Source organism: Onychomys torridus, chromosome 3, assembly GCF_903995425.1.
Source record: "Onychomys torridus chromosome 3, mOncTor1.1, whole genome shotgun sequence".
Taxonomy (NCBI): Eukaryota; Metazoa; Chordata; class Mammalia; order Rodentia; family Cricetidae; genus Onychomys; species Onychomys torridus.
In genome coordinates, this window is record NC_050445.1 from 61959580 (window position 1) to 61984332 (window position 24753).

Genomic DNA, 24753 nt, shown 5'->3' on the forward strand with positions numbered 1-24753 from the left:
AAATCTCCATAAGGAGAACTTGTTCTCTGCCCACACAGTGCCAGCCAGGAAGGGGAAATCAGATGTGGACAAGGAGGCCTGTGCCATCAAAGGATTAGTAATCTATTGGGAACTAAAAGATGTACAGTAATTCTGGACAAATGTACACATGTGGAACACACAAATATCCTTTTTAAAAAATAACTAGGATTGGCAGATTTTAGGGTTGAGCAATATCTTAGTGGTAGCATAATTTCTAAAGTTCATCACATGACCTCAGTACTGAGGCAGTCAGGCTCTCCAGAACTGAAAGCACCTCTAGAGTTCAAGTCCACAGTTCTGTGCTCTTGTCTGACTGACCTCAAGGAAGTCGTAGCAGATGATAGTTAATTATAGGAAAAATAAAGTTATTGGTTAGGATGACATCTACTTGAAACTTATTCATTTATTGAAGCTCCTATGCGTATGTGTAGATATGTGTGTGTAGATATAAGTATACCTAGGAGGTTTTAGACCTTCAAAAGGTACCAAAACCTTTAGCACGTGTTTCTACTCTTTCTACAGATTTCCTTCTTCCACAGGCCACGGGGTCACTAAATTGCCTGGGTGCCTTGGCTATGTATGTTCTGTCTGTCAGTACTTCCTCTTACTTTCAATGAGACATGAAGGAAGGGCCGAGAAAGGATGCTGTTGACAGCTATCCTGAAATGAGTGTATCAAAACAGCTTTCATGGACTGCATGGTAGAAAGGAGCCCTCAGCCTACCCGAGTGCCCTAAACAGTTGGTTTTACTTCTTCTTCTTAAGAACGTATTACACTGTAAGCTGTATTGAAGGTGTGAAAACAATTCTTGTGTGGTTTTGGTGGTGTCCTTGTCATGTGCGTGTGGCTGCTCATTTGCTAATCTGTCGGATGGCAACTGTGGCGCCTTTGTTGACTCTCTCGGGCCTGCTCCATGCTGAGATGTGAACACAGAATGGACAGGAGCTACAGGCTATCCTAGGACACTTTGCTGCTGAAGAAAGTGGCTTCAGGTGGAGGGACTTGCAACTGTGAGAATGATCCTGTCACTTGGTGAGTGCCCAAGAAAAGGTAGCTGTTGTTGATAGAGGCATAATTCATTTTATTGGCCTCTGGGACAGATGTTCTGGATACCACTCTTCCTTCCCCTCTACCAATTTTTTCTTTTAAATCCTAATTCTTAGTTTATGTTATTTCTCTTATTCTCTCTCTCTAAGAAAACTTGAAGGTTATACTTTGAAAATTTTATTTTATTGTCCTCACCATGGTCAGTCTGAGGTTGTTTTTTGTTTTTTTTTTTGTTTTTTTTTTTTTTGCCACCATTTATAAAATTTATGCCCAGCATAATTTTGGCTTTTATTACTCTCTCTGTGCAAACACACACAACCATATGCTGATGGTGGCCTTGCTATTTTCATGACAAGTAAAATTTTCTGGGACCATTAAAAACATGGAATGAAAATTTTGTGGGCATAATGAGGTGGAAGTAGGAAATTTGGGGGAAGCAGTAGAAACAAGTACAAAGGATTTTGGTACTCTAAGAAGACTCAAGAAGTTGGTCTTTTTCTTTTGCTTCCTTTGAAGAGGAAAGGGGGAAGAGAAGGAACCAGGCTTAGTTTGCTTATACAAATGAGCACCTTTGACAGATATATTAAGACAAGTGAAAACAAGAATAAAATTCACCAATATATTCACCCGTTTGCTCGTTACCTTCTAAAGGCACATTTTCATTATGGATGGAAACTAGTGATTAAAATAAGGCTTTATTTAGAAAAACAGTTTTCATACTATTTTGTGTAATCTTCCTATACCTCTCTCTGTGTGTATACACACAGGCACCCTTCTGCCTCCCTCCCCCAATGCTCACAGGTGCTCTGCAAGCCCCTCTTCTGAGAGTGAACAGAGATGAGGAGCAGCCAGTACATTGAATAACACAACTTGCAATGAAATTAGCTGAACAATTTGAGAACTTCTCTCCAGCACCTCCTCCACCCCCACCCCCCAAATTAATGTTAGGCTGGATGGTGGTGTTTGCTTGTAAGCCTAGCGTTTGGAAATCAGAGGCAGATGGATCTCTGAGTTCAATAGCAGCCTGGTCTACAGAGTGATTTCCAGGACAGCCAGGGCTACATACAGAAACCCTGTCTTGTGGGAGCGGGGGTTAAAGTTAACAACTCAGACTGCTTGCTGGCTTTTCTTCTAGTCTTACTGCAAGATGAGCTTGAGAAATCTGTAATTGACTCTAGCTCAAATGGAGTCTTGGATTTTTTTTTGTTTGTTTTTCTTGTTTTTTTTTTTTTGTTTTTGTTTTCGAGACAGGGTTTCTCTGTGTAGCTTTGCGCTTTTTCTGGATCTCGCTCTGTAGACCAGGCTGGCCTCGAACTCACAGAGATCGCCTGGCTCTGCCTCCCGAGGGGTGGGATTAAAGGCGTGTGCCACCACTGCCCAGTGAGTCTTGGGTTCTTTACTGGGGTCTAAATCTTTCAGAAACTCAATAATGTTTTCTGTTTGCCTTGCTTAGGTTATGATTGTCGTGTGTGGGTTCTCTGCTTCTGTATTAGATATTTTTCAGTTGCTGTGTGTCAGCTCAAAAAAAGAAAAAAAAAAAAGAAAGAAAAAGGGAAACAATCAGGTTGGGGATTTAGCTCAGTGATAGAGCGCTTGCCTAGCAAGCGCAAGGCCCAGGGTTCGATCCTCAGCTGAAAAAAAAAAAAAAACAAAAAAAAGGGAAAAAACCACCATGACTAAAAGCAGCTTTCAGAAACAAGCTTATTTTGGCTTCTGATTCCAGAGGGTGAGTCTGAGGGGAAGGAATGATGGCAGATGGCAGAAGCAGGAAGCTGGCTGGCCATGCTTATATCCACACACAGGAAGCAGAGAGAGGGGGAGGAAGTGAGGAAAAGATAGACCTTCATAGCCTGCCCCCAGTGATGCACTTCTCAGCAAGGCTCCACCTCCTAATACCATAAGTCCCCCACATGGAGTCACCAGTGGGGGCCAAGTGTTTAAGTATGTCCACCTAGAAGGGACATTTGCCATTCAAACCACCACAGCCACTAAAGATGAAATCCCGTCTTAGAAACAGTCACTGTATGTTGAGAGAAAACAAATTAGATAAAAATTTAGCTTTTTATGTGACCCTTTTTTCGTTTGGTAAGATTATTAGTTTTAATATTGTGACGTTTTCCATGGATATTTTGATTTCTGTTTCTGCCAAGTTTTTATGAAATGTATGGATTCATACTTGAGCCACTTGCTTTTTTCTTTGCTTTTTCACGACAGGGTTTCCCTGTGTAGCTTTGTGCCTGTCCTGGATCTTGCTCTGTGAACCAGGCTGGCCTCGAACTCACAGAGATCCGCCTGCCTCTGCCTCCCGAGGGCTGGGATTAAAGGCGTGTGCCACCGGCACCCGGCTTGAGTCACTTTTTAATAAGAGTGCCCATTTGAATACATCTAAGAAAGAAGCCAACTTCCTTTATTTTAATCACCATTTATTCTTTTTCAGAGGATGTTAAGCAAGTTTTTGGACAGACTACAATTCACCAACATATTCCATTTAACTGGGATTCAGAATTTGTGCAACTACATTTTGGAAAAGAAAGGAAAAGACACCTTACATACGCGGAGTTCACTCAGTTTTTGCTGGTGGGTCTAATTCTTTCTTTTCTTTTTAAATTACCTGATGTTTTGGCCCTGAATTATTATCCTGATATATTTTTATATCAAAGGTCTTATTTGTATTTTTGTTCTGCCAGCATTTATTTTTTTAATAGTTTTAGTTTTGTGTGTATGGGTATTTTGTCTGTATGTCTGTGAAACCACATGCAGTATTTAAGGAAGCCAGAAAAGGGCATTGGATGCCCTGGGATGAGTTACAGATGGCTGTGAGTTAGCTGCCATGTTGGTGCTGGGAATCAAATATGGGTCCTATGAAAGAGCAGCCAGTGCTCTTAACCATGGATTGATCTCTCCTGCTCCTGGAGTCTTATTCTTAAAAATTGAAGGGGGGGCGGGGAGGAAAGAATAATCCAAAATAATTAAGTATAAGTTCTTGCTTTTGCTCCAAAGCCTAATTCACCACAGGTTGTAAGGCTGGAGATTTAGAAGGATTTCTTTTTCAGTATGTTGAAATTGTGGAATTATATGGACCTCTTCCTGTTTGAAATTGTGAAAATGATCCCCTCAAGGTTACTAGGTCAAAGAAGGCAAATTCATAGGGCTGGAGAGATGGCTCAGTGGTTAAAAGCATTTGTTCTTTCAGAGTTCTAAGAAAGCAATCAGAATTGCAATTGGGATTTGTGTCTGGTTGTCCTACTGTGCACCGATATTGTGATTTTCCCTGAGAAAACTGGCAGGTGTAGCCAGCTACCTCTAACTGTAAAATTGTTTCCTCTGAGGTCTTTTATGGATTAAGCCACTGAGTCTCGAATTGCCGCATATTGAAATCATCCAGGCAGCTTTGGAAACTGTTTCTTGGACCAGCCTTTAGAGATTGCTGCCTTGTGTGCCATGTTAGGCTACCCCTGCTGTGAGGGTATTGACTCCCCAGCTCCTCTCCTAAGCTAGCTCAGTCCTTTCCACGTTCCTTCTTTCCCGCTATTGTGATTGGATCATTGGAGCATTGATGAGATCTGCCCAACCAACAGTAATTTTAAATACGATTATACTGTTCTTATTCTGTGATAATGCTATAATGAATCCTATCTTTTCTAGACTAAGAATGAATTTAAAAAAATAAAATTATGATTATGGCTTGGTTTTCCTCTTCAAGTGCCATTTGAATTTTAAATTTCCACATTAACATTTAGTCACTGGGGGCCGTTATCTGTTGGTATACAAATCTCCATAAGGAATTCATTTCTTTTGGATTTTTACTAACTCATTTTGTTTCTTTAGTGATCACATTTCTTTTACAAAATCTATTACTTAAAAACCCATGTTGAATGTTAGTCTTTCAGGATCTTTCACTTTTGAGCCTGGAGGAAGGCTGCCTGGGAAATCACCTTCAGTTCTTTGTTCTTCCTTTCTCTGTTAAGTGTTGTTAGTATCTCAGCTCATCTGGTTCTTTTTCTTGCTGTAGATCTTTCCAGATGCAAGGGATAAAGGCAGAAAGGGGATGGAGTGGTAGGGATGTAAATAACCAAATTCCCAGTGGTTGTTACTCTTTTATCTCCTTTATAAGCACGTTGTGGCATCCACGCTTAGACACTGACTGGCTTATGTAGCCATTTAGTTTCCAAAGGTGCTTCTTTTTTGGACTTTTCATTGTGTGCGTGTGCGTGTGTGTGCGTGCGTGCGTGCGTGCGTGTGTGTGTGTGTGTGTGTGTGTGTGCTTGCACATGTTTGAACTTACTGTTCCCCAGGCAACTGCAGACGAATTTCCTTCCTTCCTTCCTTCCTTCCTTCCTTCCTTCCTTCCTTCCTTCCTTCCTCCCTCCCTCCCTCCCTCCCTCCCTCCCTCCCTCCCTTCCTTCCTTCCTTCCTTGTAGATGAATTTCTAAGTGGTCTTATTAAATAAAGAACAAGGAGCCAAATATGGGGGTGAAAGCCTTAGAGATCATTGAAATAGTGATAGCCACCAACCTTACTTCCCTAGCTCTGCAGCTACCAAAAGAGCAGTTACTTCCTGTCTACCCACGCCTTTATTGCCTTGCTGTTCTGCCCTCTCATTGGCTCTTAGCCCAGCTACCTCACTTCCTTGTCACTGCCTGTCTGTACAGGTCTCTATGTTGGTACTGGGATTAAAGGAGTGTGTCACTACGCTTGGCTCAGTTCCCTAGTGTGTCCTTGAACACACACACACACACAGAGACCCTGCCTGCCAAGTGATAGGATTAAGGGTGTGTGCTACCACTGCCTGACTTCTATGTTTACTTAAAAATGGCTGGGCTTTTTCCCCTTTATCTTCAGGCATGCTTTATTTATTAACATACAAATAAAATGTCACCACATTTCAGCACAAATAAATATCACCACACACAACATCCACTTTTTATTTTGAAACATGGGCTTTCCTTAGTCTGAAACTTGAAGTGGGCTAGGATGGCCGACCAGCAAGCCCAGGGATCAACCTCATTCTGCCTCCCCAGCACTGAGGTCACAAATGCTGCCTACAGACAACAAACTCAGACACTTTGAAAGCCGAATAGGAAGTCTTTATTGCCAGCCAGCAGTTGCACGGGAAACTTAACCAAATCATGCAGCTCAGATCCTCACAGTTGTCTGTTTTTTATTCACAAAACCATATCCTGGTTGATACCCTTCATTTGGCAAGAAGCAGAACCACAGATGCCAAATGACAAGGTTAGTACATTTAGGGACTTTCCTGGATCCTGGCACTATCCACCAGGTCTTTGATGGACTAGGTCATTGATCTTGTTCAGGCAGGTGTTGAGGCCCACATGCTGGGTTTTAAGGTTAAAATGGTGCCTCTAATTTGTTGTCAGTTGTGTTAAGGTCCTGGGGCCTCTTACACAAGTGTGCCCCACTGTACTTTGTTTCATTAAGTTTTTTATACATGCTTTCCAGAGGTTGAACTCAGATTCACTATATTGACTGGGTCATCTCCCTGACCCTCGTTTAGTCTTTTAATAATATGTTACATACATAGAACTGGTCAGGCTTTTAAGTTTGCTGTCATTGTCCTCACAAAGCTTCAAAGATATCTTGAACCAGACCTGATCACACCTGTAATCTTAGCACTCAGGAGGCTGAGACAGAAAGATTGCCTGCTGCAGGTTCAAGGCCAGGATGGCATACAGAGTGAGACCCTTTCACAATTACAACCACTCCCCTGCCTCCTCCTCCCAAAATAGAGCAAAAACCAAAGACAAGATACCTTACTCCTGGCTTTTTATTTTCCTTGTTAAATATGTTAATGTCTTATGAATCTCCATTTCCAGTTCTATGGGGACATGAACCTAGTTCAGTGACTCGGGTGGGGGATGGGTTGTGAGGTAATTTTTTGTTGCTGTTTACACAGGACATTGGCATGGGGGGGGCATGATGAAGTATTCCCTTGATGAGGAATGATTATAATAATGCTATTGAGGCAGATGCCTCAAATTGACTTTGTGGAATATGGCCTAATTAATTTTTAGTTTTAATGGGAGGTTAGCAATATAGTAAGGATGCTCGAGTCTCCCCTTTCAATCAAGTGTCAGTTATGTTGCAGCCAGTCAACTGTAAACTACTCATGGTTGCTTCTTGGACTTCCTTGAGAGGTAGGGAGCTTGAGTCCAGGATTAGATGATTCAGGGATTACTTGTCTAGTTTCAGCTGCAGCTTGTAGGCATTTGCTTAAACTTAACTCTGATCCCTGAGAGCTAATGGGAACATCCCACATGACATGCACGGGATGATTTGGCCTTTGGAGCTAGAATGGATGCCTGAAACTTACTGATTTAAAGTGGCTATAAGCACCTAATGATATTGACAAGGACTTTGCTTTAAAACCCAACTTCAGACCCAGAAGAAAGAAGGAGTAGATGAATTGAGATAGGCTTTCCATCAGTGCTGGGTTTGAGGTCTACATTGGGCCACGTCTCCCCATTTCAGATGTTTTGTTTACTTCCTTTGAACTTCTGTCTCCAGGCAGGTTGAGCTTTGAGCCCCCTACTTCAGGCCTCCTGGTTTCTTCCATGGGCTCACTACCAGGCACAAGTAGCTTCTGAAATACCTAAGTGAGGATGTTCACTAGTTTCCTGCCAGCTAGAGTCATCTGAGAGGAGGGAACCTCAACTGAGAAAATGCCTCCAGAAGATCAGGCCAGTAAGGCATTTTCTTAATTAGTGATTGATGGGGGAGAGCCCAGCTCACTATGGGGGGTGCCATCCCTGGGCTGGTGGTCCTGGGTTCTATAAGAAAGCTGTCCACACATTCAGTGTGCGTTGCCTTCTTAGTTCTTGGGAATACGAAGGCACTTCCACAGGACTCCCACCTATATAGATTGGGGCTTTTTGAAGGAATTCTGTTGCCCATTTTATGGAGCAGGGAAAGGGTTCTGTATCTATAAGGACTTGCCTCCTATTGCTTTAGAAGGCACATCAGGAAATAAGTTGTCCTGAATGGGTAGGGAAGGCAGATTTTGAGGCCAAGAGATGGGCTAGCTGACTTGAGAGGGCATGGGTCTGGAAGTCATCTCATACCCTCTTACCAAGTAGAGCTTAAGGATGAGATCACCTGACTCCACGCACTCGAGTACTTACTTGTTTTATTCAGGGCTTTTTGTTTTTGTCAGATGAGGGTGATGATACTCAAAAGACATAAATTTTAGTTGATAGAGCGTGAAGCGGACTGGAAGAGGCAGCGCTGTGTCTGTGCCGAGACCGACCATCGCTTTGGTTAGGGCCCCTGTGCTTAGAACATATTTGTCAGATGCCAGAACACATGGATGCTTTTATTATTAAGTCAGATTGTTCATTATTTTAGCTTGTGGGGTTCACCCAGATCAGACCTACCATATCGAGCAGCTAGGTTTTTTTTTTTTTTTTTTTTTTTTTTTTTCTGTATAGAAATGGATCTTTGGTTGTTCACATTCTGAGCTTCCAAGTCTGCTGCTTCCAGATCAGCCAGGGACCCTCTGCTGTTAGTAGTCATCTGTGGCCTTGGCTTCATAGAGATCATTACTTAGGGTTGGCTTCAATATCTGTCATGGTATCCTGCTATAACACAAAAGTGCCAACACAAAAGTCCACTTTGTTCTCTGTTGCCTTCACCAAACCAAATGTGGTTTCCCTCATGGCAACAGCAAATTCTAAAGCTTTGGTATTAATAAGGGGTTGCAGATGCTGATGGAAAATGACCATTTGTAGAGCTGCATGAAGACCAAATGGTTCAAACACGTTAGTGGCTATCTAACAAATCCTTCTGTGGGGTTGAGTAGCCCAAGCCATTTGTATTTCCCCTTTGTTCCCCAACTTGCCGTTAGGGTTAATGGAAGTATCAAGACCATAAGTCTTTAGTAGCTAGAGATCACATCAGTGTTTGTGTCTGTGGCATGTGAATCTATTCATATTGATTATAGATTGGTCCTGACAGACTATGTAATGCATGTTGGTACTGGTTTATCAATGAAATAACCCTAGTGTTTTAGAGACAAATATGGAGTGCAGTAAGCTGACATTGTTTACCCCAGCTCTTCAAAGATAAATTGTTTGGCATCCATGTCACTCAGATGGTTAGATTCCATTTTTCAAACACTTTCTACATTTGGGACACAGGAAATCAAGGTTCACTGTGCCATTGTGTCCAGGGTTGGTCAGCTTGCCTTCCTGTTGAACAGTTTGAGCTGGCTTTTACAGTAACACCCTGCTGAGAGTGAACACTTCATCTAGCATCTCCCCAGCTGTGAACCACTGAGAAATTTAGCAGGAAATCAGAAGAGCAAGGAAACATAGAGGCGCACTGGACTTGTTTTCCATCACAGCATTGCCGAATGTGTAGAGAATCACATGACGTTGTCCTGAGGGCTCTTATTGAAGGTCCAACCCAAGAAACTAGGCCAGAATTTCACCGGGAACTCTTGAAATCTAACCACATGGGTGAATTATGGGAAAGTGTGAAGGATGGAAATGCCTTCACCCTACATAGTCATTGCTCAGTTCCATTCTTACTCCATTTTAAAATGTAGATCTTGGAGCTGGAGATAGGGCTCAGTGGATAAGAATGTACAAGGATGACAGTCTGAATTCACATCCCATCACATGTATGAAAAACTGTGTGTGGCTGTGCCTGTGCCTGTAACCCCAGTGTAGTAGTGGGTGGAGACAGGAGGATCAAGAGAGCTTGCTGGCTGTCAGCCTAGGTACAGGTTCAATGAGAGTCCTTGGCTTAGAAGAATAAGTAGGGAATGTAGAGCCAGGCACCTTACATCATTCTCTGGCGTCTGCACAAGCATATTCACAGGTATGTACATACCATACATATATACATCCATACATACACACACGTATATCTGTATATCTTTACCTTAATTCAGATTATTTTCAAATTAGCATAGAATTATGAAAATTTAGGGGGTACTTATACATTCCTTATAGATTTTATTCTTTGTTTTCATAAGCAATCACCTTCATTTTGTCTACAATTTTTCCACCACTACAGTTTTTTAGGTTTTTTTTGGCCCAGTTTTATTAAAATTAGATATATTTTAAGTTTTGAAAGCATAAAAGTGCAAAGGAGCCAGGTTTGGGCTTGTTTTGTGTTCTCTTTCAATGGTCTTCGCTCAAGTGAATCTGCTGTTTGGTTCAGAGACCTTCTTGTTGTTTTACATGATAGATTATTCTCAGGCGAAAGCACAGACTTGCGTGTCTGAGTAGAGGGGAGAAGAATTTTCTACATTCAAAATTTGCCCACTAGAAAACTGGGAATTGTTAAGGGAGTGACAGGCCTGGAACTATTAGAAGCGTGCATCTCGACGCGAAGCAGTGTAGCCCCCATGTATGTTGTCTTCTGTACAGGTAGCAATTTTGAAGAGTTAGACTTTTTTCCTACAGCAATCTGAATGAGTGTGTTGAAATATTTAGAATCTGCTACAATGAAAGCCTGTTCCAGTAATCATCATGTGGCAGAGTAGAGGAAACAGAAAATATTTTCTGGTGCTTAAGTAGAAGGCCTTAGGTGACGGAGGCCTAGTCTCCTCTGTCTTCCACCTCCGCACCCCCAATGTCACATTTAGGACATGTGCCCCTTGCCTACACTATTCTGTGTATCATCTCAGAGGCATGCTTTCTTCCTAGCTCCTTGCACGTGCGGGTGGGAGGCAAAGGCAATGAGACAGGGTTTCTCTGGGTAGCCCTGGCTGTCCTGGAACTCTCTGTAGACCAGGCTGACTTCGAATTCAGAGATCCATCTGCCTCTGCCTCCTGAGGGCTGGGATCAAAGGTGTGCGCCACCACCGCCCGGCTCTTGGGGGCTTGTTTGCTTGTTTGTGTGTTTGGTTTTTGCCTCTTCTAAGGCCTTTACTTTTTGTACTCAGTTTAAGTATCAGTTGATCTTTGTTGCCTCCTCTGTTTGTGTACTGAAAGATGATCACATCTCTTTCTGAAACTATTCTTCTCTTCTAGTCTTTTTTTTTTTTTTTTTTTTTTTTTTTTTAAACTAGACTTCCTTTCAAAACAAACAGCTTGTTAATATTGTGACTCCCAGTCAGGCTGTGGTAGCACACATCTTCTACTCCAGCACACAGGCAGTGACAGGAGGATTCTACATAGCAAAACCCTGTTTGAAGACAGACAGACAGACAGGCAAACACACACACACACACACACACACACACACACACACACACACGCACACGCACACGCACACACGCACGCACACACGCACACACGCAGAGCATCATCTCAGCACAAAGTTTACCTTCTGTATCTCCTGACTTTCAGATGTGTGACTCTCAGATTTACACTTCTGCATGTACTTCCAGCTTTCTTTTGTAGAGAGTGTAACTTGTTTTGTTTTTAACATAATCTCTCCGCTTTGTTGTGGTCAACCACTGCCTCTCTTTCTGCTTGAAGGATTTTTAGTCTGTGGTAGACTCTTCTGTTTCGCCCATGTTCCTAAGTGAGAATTCTTTTGAGATACAGCCTACTTTATTTTTATAGCATCCAAATCATTGTGTGTGTTTTGCGGGGTGGGTTAAAGTCACCTTTCCAACTGAGATGACTCCCCAAACTCCATCAAAGCTTTTCCTAAATTCTTTTTCTTCTTAGGTCCAAATCAGTTTATGATCCCACTGTGATTTTCCTCAAGATAACATAAGTATCTAGCCATGAAGAATCTCAGTGTTGGAGTCATACAGTCCTCGGGGTGGATCTCAGATCAGCTGCTGTGCAACTTTGAGCTAATTATCTTAACTATCCCGAGCTTCAAGTGTCTCTCTGTAAAATGAAGATAATATTTATTTCCAAAGTTAGTTAGTGTCTCAACCTCAGGCCTGCTAGTGCTCAGCTGTTCCTAAGATTCTCTACCATGTTCATATATTCATCTTTCTGAGCCTGTGGCTGGTTCGAATGACTCAGAAGAAGCACTGTTCTGGATTAGAAAGGACTTTACAGGTGTTTAAGCCCTTCATCAGAAATCAGAGCTACCACAAGTGTCTGTCATGCATGACCTAAACAGCAGGCCTTGGTGTGTGCATTTTGTGGAGAAAGCCGTGGGGCCTGGAACACCAACTGGCTCATCCGAGCTCTCCCAAGTATAGTGTCTCTGTGCATTACATTCTGCTGTCACTGGGGCTTCCACTCCCCTCCATCAAAGGAAAATGAGAGCTGTGACAGGTGTCCCTTCACCCGAGTTAAAGTGTTACTAGTGACACTTGCTTGTGTGGGGCATCTATTTGGATTCTCTGTAGTTTGATACGTGAGATGCTAGTGGATTGTGATGTAACCTACCCCGGTATATTCTTACCATTGATTTACTTTTTTTTTTTTTCTTCAAGACAGGGTTTCTCTGCATAGCTTTGCGCCTTTAATTTACTTTTTACAAGAAATACAGAGAGTCAGCGTGGCCCCTTCCCTGGATTGTTAACCTACCAATCATTTAACCTTTAAATACTTAATATAACGACTGCTTCTCCATTGCTGCTCATTCCCTTCACTAGGAAGTGAGTGTGATGATGCTCCATGTTCTCCATCCCACGTTTGTTCCTTCTTGCATACATGCAGGAAACACCAACCTCTTGGTGGCCCTTACATACGTGTCAGAGATTCTTTAGTAGCCATAGAGACACTGCCAAGGGATTTAAGGCACTATGTCATGGGTAACAAGCCTGGTCATTTATTTCAAAGCTAGCACATTCTTGAATTTAACATTTGCAGAGTTGCTGGTGTGTTTGGCCCCATAGGCTTCCCAGTTTTTTTCTTCTGTCAGGGTTCTTAGGACTGAGAGGAGATCAGACGTGAGGGAGGAAATATCTCCTCGTTCTTTTGCTTTGCATTCCCGTGACTGTAGGTGAGGAGAGCCAGGCTTTCTCCACACATTGCCTTTTACCTTAGTGGAAACTTAAGAATTTTATTGTTTTCCCAGGCAGAGGCAAAATCTAGAGCATGGAGAGTAACTTAAAAACAGGCCTAGCGATGTGGCTCATTTGGTAGAGGGCTTAGCTAGTCATGAAGCCCTACAGTCTTCGGCACCAAATAAACTGGACATAGGGGCACATGCCCATAATCTCAGGATTCAGCAGGTGGAAGAAATGGAAGAGATGTTGAAGGCCTGCCTTGGCTACGTAAGAAGTTTGAGCCCAGCCTGGGCTTCATGAGACCTTATCTTAAATAAATACATAGATAAATAGAATAACATTTATATTTCTGTGTCAAGTGTATTTTTAGTCAAATTCCCCACAGTAGGGTGCTCCAGGACCACGAAGCCATTTGAGCCATGTCTGAGGAGGCACTGAACCACTGCTGTTAAGAGAGAAGAGGAACGCTGCATTTGAGTGAACTGTGAAATACCCAGGGAACATAATTTGGTAACTGGTTTACACTTGGGCGAAAGGAAACTTAGAGACTTGAAAACGACAGCTTTTCAGGTGATGTCACCAGGAAACCAACATGCCAATAATGAAGCTTTGAACCCAGAAAAGGAATCAGGTGGGGGACATTAATAGTGGGGTTAGTGATGGGTAATTTTATGACCTTTATAAGATACATACAGGGCATATTCTTAGAAATTTTGATCTAGCAGGTGGGAGTGGAGATTTGGAGGTAGACAGTAACCCTTAGCTCGTGAGAAGTCTTCTTTGACGTATTGTAGCAGCTGCTTTTCCTCGAGTGAGCAGTGCTTGAGGATGGGGCTGGCTGACACCTTAAGTAAAGATCAAGCGCAGGACTCTAAAAGGATTTGGGCCCATGAGGAGGGTTTCATCAGGGTTGCACTGCACCAAAAATGACAGATGGCATAATTAAGAAGAAACTTCAAATAAGATAATGACTATTTCCCTACTTATTAATGACTTAATCTTTAAAATTCCAGCATTTATGCTGGTTTAAAACTATAGAAAACTAGACAGGAAAGCATAACTCACGGCTGTATTCATTACCCAGATCCAATATTATTAACATTTGTCAATTGTGTTTCCTACGCTCACTCATAGGTGTTCTAGAACACAGGGTTGTGTGCGGCATCAATTTTGACCCTCATAGCCTTGGGTGGAGAATTGTCTGCACCCACTGGGAGGACGGACTGGCACAGGGCAGACTTCACTAGCCCCAAGCACCAGTAGTGCTCCTTCACTGTTGTTACCTCCAGTATTTGCATCTTAGCACATGGTCGAGGTTGCCTGGCTTTGGAGAGAGGCTAATGCTCCCATGTGTGTTTTCCTTTTCTCCATATCACGTAAGCTGGGTTTGGCCAGCTCCTTGAAGTTACCAAACTACTACTACTTTTTTTTTTTTTTTTATTTTAAATCTCAGATTCTAGAAGAAAGGAAACTGATTTGATTCTTTTAACTTTTATTTTCTCCTCCTCCTCTTCCCTCATTTTCCTCCTCTTTTCCTACTTTCTCTTCCTTCTTTAAACAGGGTTTGGTGCTTTGAATGAGATTGGCCGCCATAGGATTGTGTGTTTGAATGTGTGGACCCCAGTTACTGGAACTTTTCAAAACGATTTGCAAGTGTGGCTTTGTTTGGAGGAGTTGCTGGGGGGTGGGCTTTGAGGTTTCAAAATTCCATGCTAAGGCTCAATTTCTCTCTCTGCCTGCTGCCCAGATGGATGTAAAACTCACAGCTACTGGGTCTATGCCTCCTCTTTTAGACTAACCCTCTAAAGCTATCACCAAGCCCTCAATTAGATGCTTTTTTTTTTTTTTTAAATAAGAGTTACCTTGGTCATGGTTCCTCTTCACAACATTATAACAGTAACTAAGACACAAGGTCTTCTCATGGAGCTCAGGTTGACATCGGAGCCATAACGTGCTGTCTGGGACCGCCTCTCACTCTTGGGCTTGCTGCCTCTGCTTCCCAAGTGCTGAGATCACAGACAAGTGCCACCATGTCTGGCTCTGATTCCAGTGGGTGTAAGGTTTAAAGTAGAGTATACTTTCTCCAATTTATATTCACCGATCTGAGCAACGTACTTTCTCTTGCAGGAAACAGTGGGCTTATTTCTTTTGTCTAATTTAAAAGTGAGTAGCCATTTGCAGGAAGAAGGTAAGAGGCATAACTGTTTGACCTTTTCTAACTGTAGGAAATACAGTTGGAGCATGCGAAGCAAGCCTTTGTGCAACGAGACAGTGCCAAGACTGGAAAAGTCACAGCCATTGACTTCCGGGACATCATGGTCACCATCCGCCCCCATGTCCTGACCCCTTTTGTTGAAGAATGTCTTGTAGCTGTAAGTTTTCATTGTCCTAATGAAGGTGTTTTTCTCTAATTTGAGCTAAGTATGCTGGGATAGTAAGGAACAGTTCTTATGAATTATACAGTTTTTTGTTTGTTTGTTTGTTTTTGTTTAAAACACTACTATTTTTCTAATGTGATCACTTATATTACCATCCTTAAACCAAAAATGTTTTGGTTCATTTTAGTGGATAGGTTAATTGATTGTCTGGATGATAAAGGGAGCTTCAGGAATGTGTACAATTGTTTCTCAGTGTCCCCGGAGGACTGCACCAGGGTGGTTTCGTGTACTAAATTCTGCAGATACTCAAACCATTTATATAAAATGACATTGTCTTTGGATATTACCTACATGTATCTTCTTTGTACTTTAAATCATGTCTAGATTGCTTGTAACATCTAATGCAGTGTAAGTATTTTTAAATCTTTGTTACACTGTGTTGTTCAGGGAATAATGGCAAGGAAAAACATTTGCACAGTTAAGTGCAGACAGAATTTCTCCCCCCAAATCTTTGTAAAACTCGGCAGTTGGTTGCATCTGCATGTGTAGAATTCATGAATACAGAGGGTCTACCTGTATTAACTGATTAAAAAAGGGGAAAGATAAAAATTATTTGTGACTGTGTGCTAATTTTGCCTTATATTTTGAGATGTGTCCTATGTTGATTTTCATGTTTCCTCTTTAAGGAAAAAGAAACGTGCATGCGTGCAGGCACCTGCACAAGCACACACGCACTTTGGCCTCTTGTTGGAGTCATAGGTAGACCAGAAGCTCCAAAGCTCAGACTTTTCCTTGGCGTTTGGTGTCAGTTGGGGTTGCAGTGGTGCTTGTGTCAAGCAGAGCCCTGCCATTGTGTGTCATGGTTGTCCCATCCCGAAGGATGTCCAGCTGATGCCCTTACCTCTTGGACCTCCAGGGTGTCCTGCAGCATGCCGGGTAGTGGTTCTAAGCCTTGGCCATGGGATGTCTAGGTCACCAGGGAAGATCATTGCAGTGGAATACAGGTTTCCTGTAGGCCCATGCCTCACTGCTGACTCTCCTGTCAGCTACTTTAAATGATTGCTAAGTGAAGATTTATGTGGCTATTATTAAAGAGGTGCTTTCCTAATAAAAAATAGTTTGTCTTGTTAGGGAAGGATAGAATTTGAAACCCCAAACTGAAGTTCCATTCACAGAGGACATGCTATTTGTTTCCCTGTCTCCAGTGAAGAAAAATGTTTCCTTAAAAATTCTGATTATCAGAATTCTGATCAGCTTCAACCCCCACCTAAGCATATGGCGTCTCCAAGTCCTATCAGAATATACTTGCACATTAGCAATCCCACCAATGTAAAGTCTCGGGACTTAGTGACTATCGGGACTGGTTTAGATGTCATGACACATCTTGATATTAAGGTTGCATTATTAGTCACTTCTCATAGTGTGTGTGCACCGATAAAATCCAGTTTTGCATGTATGAGCACATACATGAGTGTGCCAGTTTGTATGTTTAAGGACTTAAGATTTGCTCTTTAGATGAAATAAACCAACTTATAAAACATTTCTAGCTGAAATTTGATCTCTGTAAATGACTACTTGTCCTGTTATAATCCTACACATGTATTTATTTAGTTTTCCAGGAGTTGTATATGGAAGTACAAGCCTTTGCCATGATGGGTTGCAGTTACTTTTAAAAATTACTTATTGCTTCAGTTCCAATATGAAAGGAAAATGCTTTAGATTATTTCTGGTTACTTCCAAAACAGCATTAAATATATGTTCCTTTGAAATCTCTTCACCTATTTATCTTTTTTTTCTTACTCTCGTTCTTGATTTCTACTCACCCAGGCTGCCGGAGGCACGACATCCCATCAAGTTAGTTTCTCATATTTTAATGGATTTAATTCACTCCTTAACAACATGGAACTCATTAGAAAGATCTACAGCACTCTGGCTGGCAGCAGGAAAGACGTGGAGGTGACTAAGGGTGAGTGTAGCAGAATTTTTGCTTCAAGTGTGTTAGGCTGAGAAAGGTAACCTGGAGTTAATATTAGAATTTTCTATCCCATTCATACATGTTAATTAATTGGTGATGTGTGGGCTCCATTCTGTGATCAGATAAGCTAAGGCAAACAATCTTCATGAAATTTTTGGTAAACTGAAGACAGCCTTTGAATGAAGACAAGATACAGTGTTTGTTGAATCTTTTCAGTTCTTATAAGAACTTGAGCCAAATTAGAAGGCGGGTCCATGGCCCTCAAAAATATGTGAGAGTTCCAGAAATGTATATTGATGATGGTATATGCTATCTGTGAACTCAGAGAAGATACTATCAGCATTTCAGTGGGATTTTTAAAAAAAAAAAAAAAAAAAAAAAAAAAACCCTAGAAAATTCACTTGGGGATTCTGGGTTTCGGTACCAGGAGCCAGATGAAGTGTCATACACACTTCCTTCTTTTCCTTGCCCTGTGATTGGAATACCATTCAGGGTCGTTCATTGGGAGTCTTCAGATGGCACCAAGCTTTTGCTTTGAGTGTTAGGGTGGCGGCCTGCCCTCTTTTCCATGTGGGTGAAGGAACTGGGGAGAGGTGGGATGATGCCATGATGACATGACATGTGATGATTTCCACTCCTCCACTGCTTTGAGTACATAAATGATGAACTTAGTGTTGCTCTCTCTGACTGACTGACTCTCTCTCTCTCTCTCTCTCTCTCTCTCTCTCTCTCTCTCTCTCTCCATACAGAGGAATTTGCTCTGGCAGCCCAGAAGTTTGGTCAGGTTACACCCATGGAAGTTGACATCTTGTTTCAGTTAGCAGATTTATATGAGCCAAGGGGGTAAGTTGTTTTTATTTTTTTAAAGTCAGTTTAATAAAAGGGGGGTTAGGAGTGAGGTGTAGGGAGAATACAGCAGGAGAGAGAGAAACCAAATAATGAAGGACAACAGTGAAATATGGAAGTGATAAAAGGAACATTCTGGAATTCTATAATGTGAATTTAAAAAATCTAGGCCTTAGTCATTGTTATCTTTGCTCTCTGTCCAGACGCATGACCTTAGCAGACATTGAGCGGATTGCTCCCCTCGAAGAAGGAATGCTGCCCTTCAATTTGGCTGAGGCCCAGAGGCAGGTGAGTGAGCAGGAATGAGATCTACCTGGTGTTTTCCACAGAGTTACCGGGCCCCTTACACTTCCGCTGCCTTCCCAGCATTAGTTTCTGATTCAATTGTTCTCCAGCTTTGCTTCCCAAATGCAGGCATTGGAAGGGGCTGAAAAGGGAAATTGTTCAGCAACCTTCTGGTGAACAGACACAGGGCCTGCATTTCTTAGAAAGACAGGACAGTTTCCCCAACACTAGAAATCCCAACACTCCCAACACAGCAGCTCCTTTCTATTTTCCATCTGGTACTGAGGGACGTGGGCATGGAGCACTGGTTCTTGTCCCCAGAAGCATCTGGCGTTGCTAAATGGAGGCTGTCTTTGCTCCTCAGTGGGGCACTGTCAGAGCATTGTCTCACAGCCATGCCTTCCGTTTTTTTTTCTGAGTATCAAAATGAGATAATTTTGTTTAGTCTGGAGTCATAGTTCAGAGGCTTTTAGACCTATTTTCTCTGTGAAAGGATTCATAAGTTATGTGGAAACAATGTTAGGAATGCTAAATTTTATTTTATGGTTAACAGAAGCCCATGTCTTGGAGTTGTACGAGTCAAAAACTTAAGACATGGGACCTCCTCACTTAACCCTTGCTCAGCTCTGTAGCTGGGACTGAGAGAGCATGCCTATTGCATGTGCTTTGCCTGCATGGCACTTGTAAAATAAATCCATGAACAGACAGAGCGTCATTTTTAGAAAAAGACCGCCTTTAAGGCTAAGCCATCTTCGAATCTTGTGAGACTTAACTGTTGTTGGCTTGGAGCTCTGGGTCTGTACAGAGACGCCAGTTTGACCACAATGGGTTGACTGGGGCTGCATTTTCAGGGTTGTCAGGCCTGGAGCCAGGACCCTCCTCCCTTTAGCTCCTTCCACCCAGAGGCAGCAGTGAGTTTTGTGTGAGGCATGGAAGTGGAAGGAGTGGGTGTGTGCTCAGTAAATCCTAACTAGGCACCTCTGGGAAAGCAGCTGGCTGTGGTTAAAAGAGGAAGCCGATTACCCCTGGTGCAGCAGAAAGAACTGTGTAATCCCGGGCAGAGGTGGAAGCAGCCTTGCTCTCCTCCCTTTGATTTCAGACACTGTGTCTGAGATAATTATCTCTTCGTCTGCATGCCACCAGCGATTGTAGAAATCTGGGGATTAAGGGAAGCAGAGGGGCTGTTTCAGATCTGCTTCCCCCTGGCAGCAGTGCCTCTCCCTTTTCCCTCTGTGCCCCTTGCAGCTTTGGAGGGCTCGTAAGGGGTGCTTGTTGATGCTGGCCACGAAAGGGTTAGAGGAGTCTGATGAACTCCGCTACAGTAGGAAGTGACTGGCTGATGCTCAGAGGTTTTAGAGCAATTCATAGCAACCCTACCTGAAACCTAGTGTGCTTTCTACTGCATGGACCCCACTGCGCCTGACAAATTCAAACAAGGCAGGTCATCTACTCGTGGGCCAGTTGATTTATCCCGGCTCCCTATAGCTGTTGCGCTGTTTGTCCTAGACAGGGAGCAGTGAAGGTGGACTCCTTTCCCCATGCCATTTGAAGAATAGACTGCATTTTGTAGCTTCTAAAAGTTAAATGGGAACCTGGAATTGGTTTGTTCTTTAGAGGAAGAGTCAGCAGTAAGGGCAGGTCCCTTCCTGTACTGTCTTTAAAGTACTCTCATTCATTATTTTGATGCCAGAACATTTTTAGTATCATGTGTTTTCATAAATGCAAATACAATAATATTCCTCCTCTGAATACTTCTCTCACACTGAAGGTAGAGTACTGGGGTAGAGTTGGTATTTGCAGAAGAAATGTTTTACCTTCTTAGACATGCATATTTCTATGTAAAGCTGTTTTCCATTAAATGACTGAAGATTTCAGATGATCTCATTGTATTGGAATTGTGTTGCATTGACAGCAGTTAAAATTCAGTGGGTTGGTAGCTGAGGTTGGTGATTGTTTTCATTGTTCGCTGATGTTAATTATCAGGCCTTTTGAAAACAAATTTTATTGAATGTATTTATTCATTCAACAGGTATTATTTGTTGCTGACTGTATGTCACCCTTACTTGACAGCTCTGTGGGACAAAGTTAATACTTTATTTACACTGACAGGATAGTACAATATTCTAAAATGTTTTGGCCTTAGAAATGTGAAAGATAGCCGGTCACAAGAACTACAGTAGACAGCTGACTGCCTAGAAATACAGATTTTAGGAAGATGGCCCAAATGTGGAAAAATTTTTTACAATCACCTATAATTTGCCCATCTAGTTATGATGGCCATTGTAAACATTTTGAGTGTCACTAGGTAATAGAGATGTCAAAATATTAGTATTAACTTTATATGTGTGTATATCAACAAATAATCTTAACAATAACAAAAGACTTCATATTCTACTCTTTTTTGGCTTTTTTCGAGACAGGGTTTCTCTATGTCGTTTTTGGTGCCTGTCCTAGATCTCACTCTGTAGACCAAGCTGGCCTTGAACTCAGAGATCCGCCTGGCTCATCTCCCGAGTGCTGGGATTGAAGACGTGCGCCACCACTGCCCGGCTCATATTCTACTTAATTCATTTTCTTTTAAATACCATGAAGAGCTGGAGTTGTGGCTGAGCTACAAAGAGCACTTGTTGCGCTTGTAGTGAACCTGGGCTTAGTTCCCAGCGCTCACATGGTGGTGCACAACCATCCTTACCTTCTGTTCTGGGAGATTCTATACCCTCACGGGTACCAGGTACACATGTGGTACATACACATGCATCAGGCAAAACACACACATGTAAAGAAAATGCCATGAAATATCTCAAGCATTTAATAAAGGTAAACGAATACCATAAATACTTTCTCAATCACCATGCCCTTTTCAGCTTGTCTTCTTTCATTTAAAAAATTTACTAAATTATTGTTATGTGTATGAGTGTTTCGCTTCCATTACATCTGTGTACCACATGTGTGGCTGGGGTCAGCCTCAGATCCTAAGACAAGTTGCAGACAGTTGTGAGCTACCATGAAGGTGCTGAGAATTGAACCCGGGTTCTCTGGAAGAGCAGCCAATGCTCTTAACCACCTAACCAGCTCTCCAACCCCTTATGTTTTCTTTATAAAATAAGAGTTTTGTGAACATTTTTTTTTAAACAGCATCATCTCTTCTTTGGAGATACCATTTTAAATGATATACTTTTTGTTTTAAAAGTGATTGTTATTTTATTTATTTATTATTTATTTTTGAGACACTATGTGGTTCTGGTTTGCTTGGACTTTGATATGTAAATCAAGCTGGCCCTGAACTCACAGAGATCAACCTCACCCTCCCAACCCTGTGTAGTTTTGTGCCTTTCTTGGAACTTGCTTTGGAGATCAGGCTGGCCTCGAACTCAGAGATCCGCCTGCCTCTACCTCCCGTGTGCTGGATTAAAGGCTTGTGCCACCACTGCCCGGCTGAGGGTGCTGATTTTTAAAGAGCCCAGTCCTTATTTTTTCTTCTTCTTGTTTTTCATTCCTGTTTCTTGCCTAATTTAAAGTAAGTATTTCATCATTAGAGATTACATTCATTTTAAATGTTTGGATGTATATATAAAAATTTTATCAATTCTTATTAGTCTGAGTATTAGCATTTAAAACCCAAACAATATTCAAATAAAAAGCCCAGCCAGTTTGATTAATCAAGAATGATGTCTTCTTGGTATTTTTACATTGACGTTTCCATGAACACTAATGAGAACTGAACATCTGAAAGATGATTCATAACATTATTTTTCATGTCATTATTTTATGTCCCAATGCAATTTCAGTCATGCTTAGTAGCCAAACACCTTTTATTAATAAGCATTTGATGACCTCAGATCTCATTTTATCCTTCTGTTTCACTTGTATTAGATGTAGATTTCAGCCAGTGATATGTTAAATAACCATACATGTTTCTGTTCTGTCCCCTCTCTGTCCTGGCTTCCTGCTTGCTGCTTGCCACTGTGCTCATATGTGAAGCAGAAGGCCTCAGGTGATGTTGCTCGGCCGGTTCTTCTCCAGGTCGCAGAGTCAGCCTACAGGTTTGGTCTGGGTTCTGTTGCTGGAGGTTAGTCACGGATGAGTGTCAGTGGTCACTTCTGTGTTGTCCTGTGGTCTCTCCTCCCGTTTCCGGCCTCCCTGCTTTCAGCATCATTCCCCAAGGCAGTTACCAGCCTGCATCTGTGGGGGGCACCACAGCAGAGGGGACTTTTCCTACACTTGAACGTGGGCAGCATCCTACAAGTGATGTTTTTCTCTCCCTTTTCTGAGGTTAGACTTTGCTGATGATAATACTTTTAATTTAAACTCTAGTGACATCCTTTTGCCAGGGGGCACTGGAATAAAAATCTACAAATAAGAGTATAAGAAGGTAGTTCACGAATTCTGTGCGCACACACACACACACACACACACACACACACACACACACACAAATCTGTTTTCAAATCTTTCTTTAATTTTTAATCTACCTGTCCCTTTCCCCCAACTCACCTTAATTCCGGCTGAGATAATGGCATTACTTAATTTCAGCTGTTGGGGCCACCGCTGTGTATCCTATTGACCTTGTAAAGACTCGAATGCAGAACCAACGATCGACTGGCTCTTTTGTGGGAGAGCTCATGTATAAGAACAGCTTTGACTGTTTTAAGAAAGTGCTCCGTTACGAAGGCTTCTTCGGACTGTACAGAGGTTAGTACAGCAGAGTGGTGCAGTGCTGCATTTGTGTAAGTGGAATCATAGCCAAGGTTTGGCTTTCCCAGCTCAGTGCCTGAAATGAATTAGAGAGAGTGTGTTAAAATGGAAATCCAGCAGATTCTCAATTATCCATGCTAATGGGTGTAGCTGTAGGCATCCAGGGCATGGCTAATCAAAACAGCCCATAGTCTGAAAGCTGTTCCTATTGCTCTGTTGTGTGTTTTATTTCTTAAAATAATAAATTATTTTTATACATGTTTTTAGTGAGTTTTTGAAAGGCTTATTGTTTGTGTTCTTCGAGTATTCCACCATCTAGCAGGGAAACGAATCCCAAGATCAGGACACAGCTTGCTTGAGATTTGTGAATCTCCTGGAATGTCCAGTGGTCCCCATTCCATGCTATCACTTTCCATGGGTTCAGTTATTCATGGTCAACCATGCTCTAAAAATACAGACTAGAAAATTCCAGAAATAAGCAACTCACCAATTGTAAATAGTGTACTAGTCTGAGGAAGATGATGAACTCACCTGTGTTTCTGCACCAAGATGCAGCCTTTGATTTGCCTCACTTATCTTCAGGTCAGTAGCATCTTATCGCTACATCCCACAGTCGTTTCCTCTCTTTCTCACATCACCGAGGCGTCATGTCAGCTTGTATTATCCCAGGAAGAGTGAGGACAGACTTACACTAAGAGACTTTGGGAGAGACCACATCCATACACCTTTAACGACAGGATATATCTAGGGTTGTTTTATTAATGTTATTGTTGCTCATCTCTTGCTGTGTCATGTTTTTAAATTCCACTTTTCCTTAGGTATGTACATATAGGAAAAGTGGGATGTACAAGGTTTGGAGTGTCAATCACCCACTAAAGGTCTTGGGATAGTCTGCTGTAGATGCTGCAAAAACTAGTACTGAATCAGGCAGATAACCAAGTGTCCACTGGAGCCTTGCTGCTTGCTCACCACATCCTGAGTTAATTGCCCCTTTCCTTCATCTGAATGGATTTGATTCACACATAGCCATGGCATTCTCTCTGTCCACCTGCTTCTTTCACATGTCAAGTTTATTAAACAGTGTTAACAGGAGGAAAAAGTGCATCATTACTAACCATGGGTCCCACAGACCTTCTGTTCTGTCAGGCTTGGCCTGAGGAGACATGCCCTTACTCCCTTTGCTTGCCTTTTGCAAAGAGCAGATCTGTACATTTTCTTAAGCTCCAATGCAGAACTATCAGGTGGTTTATGGCGGGCCCTTTGCCATTTGTTGAATGGCACCTCTTCCCTCCTGGCGATCCTAGCGCTTGGTCTTGGAGAAGCAAAGAGTGTCTTGTACTCTGCTGAGGTATGATGAAAGTGACAGCCCTGAGAGAGACCTCTAGGCCTCTTCTGCCACCTGCTGACTTTAGTCTCCAAAGTAAGCTGCTGAGTTAATGAACACAAACCCTGTCACCTTAGAAGCTGGGGCTTCCAACTGCCGAGTTCCATTCTGCAGGTGCCATTGTGTGGGAGATACCCCTCATCAAAGGCCTTTTGATCTTTTCTCTCTCTTCTCTCCTTTGCCCCCTGCCTCCTATTACAATTTGGAAGGCCTTTGACCCTAGATGATTAAT

The 24753-nt window shown here is 42.2% G+C and overlaps 1 protein-coding gene across 2 annotated transcripts in view; it reads left to right on the top strand.

Moving 5' to 3' along the window:
• Window positions 1-24753, top strand: part of Slc25a13 (solute carrier family 25 member 13) — a 180098-nt gene that overhangs the window by 88691 nt on the left and 66654 nt on the right. The window contains exons 5-11 of one of the 2 annotated variants that reach the window (XM_036181810.1): window positions 3506-3645; window positions 15184-15330; window positions 17164-17302; window positions 18061-18154; window positions 18361-18445; window positions 22424-22511; window positions 22976-23134. In XM_036181810.1, the coding sequence (XP_036037703.1) occupies window positions 3506-3645; window positions 15184-15330; window positions 17164-17302; window positions 18061-18154; window positions 18361-18445; window positions 22424-22511; window positions 22976-23134 (852 nt within the window). The remainder of the gene's footprint in view (window positions 1-3505; window positions 3646-15183; window positions 15331-17163; window positions 17303-18060; window positions 18155-18360; window positions 18446-22423; window positions 22512-22975; window positions 23135-24753) is intronic. The other variant, XM_036181811.1, reaches the window with a different exon arrangement.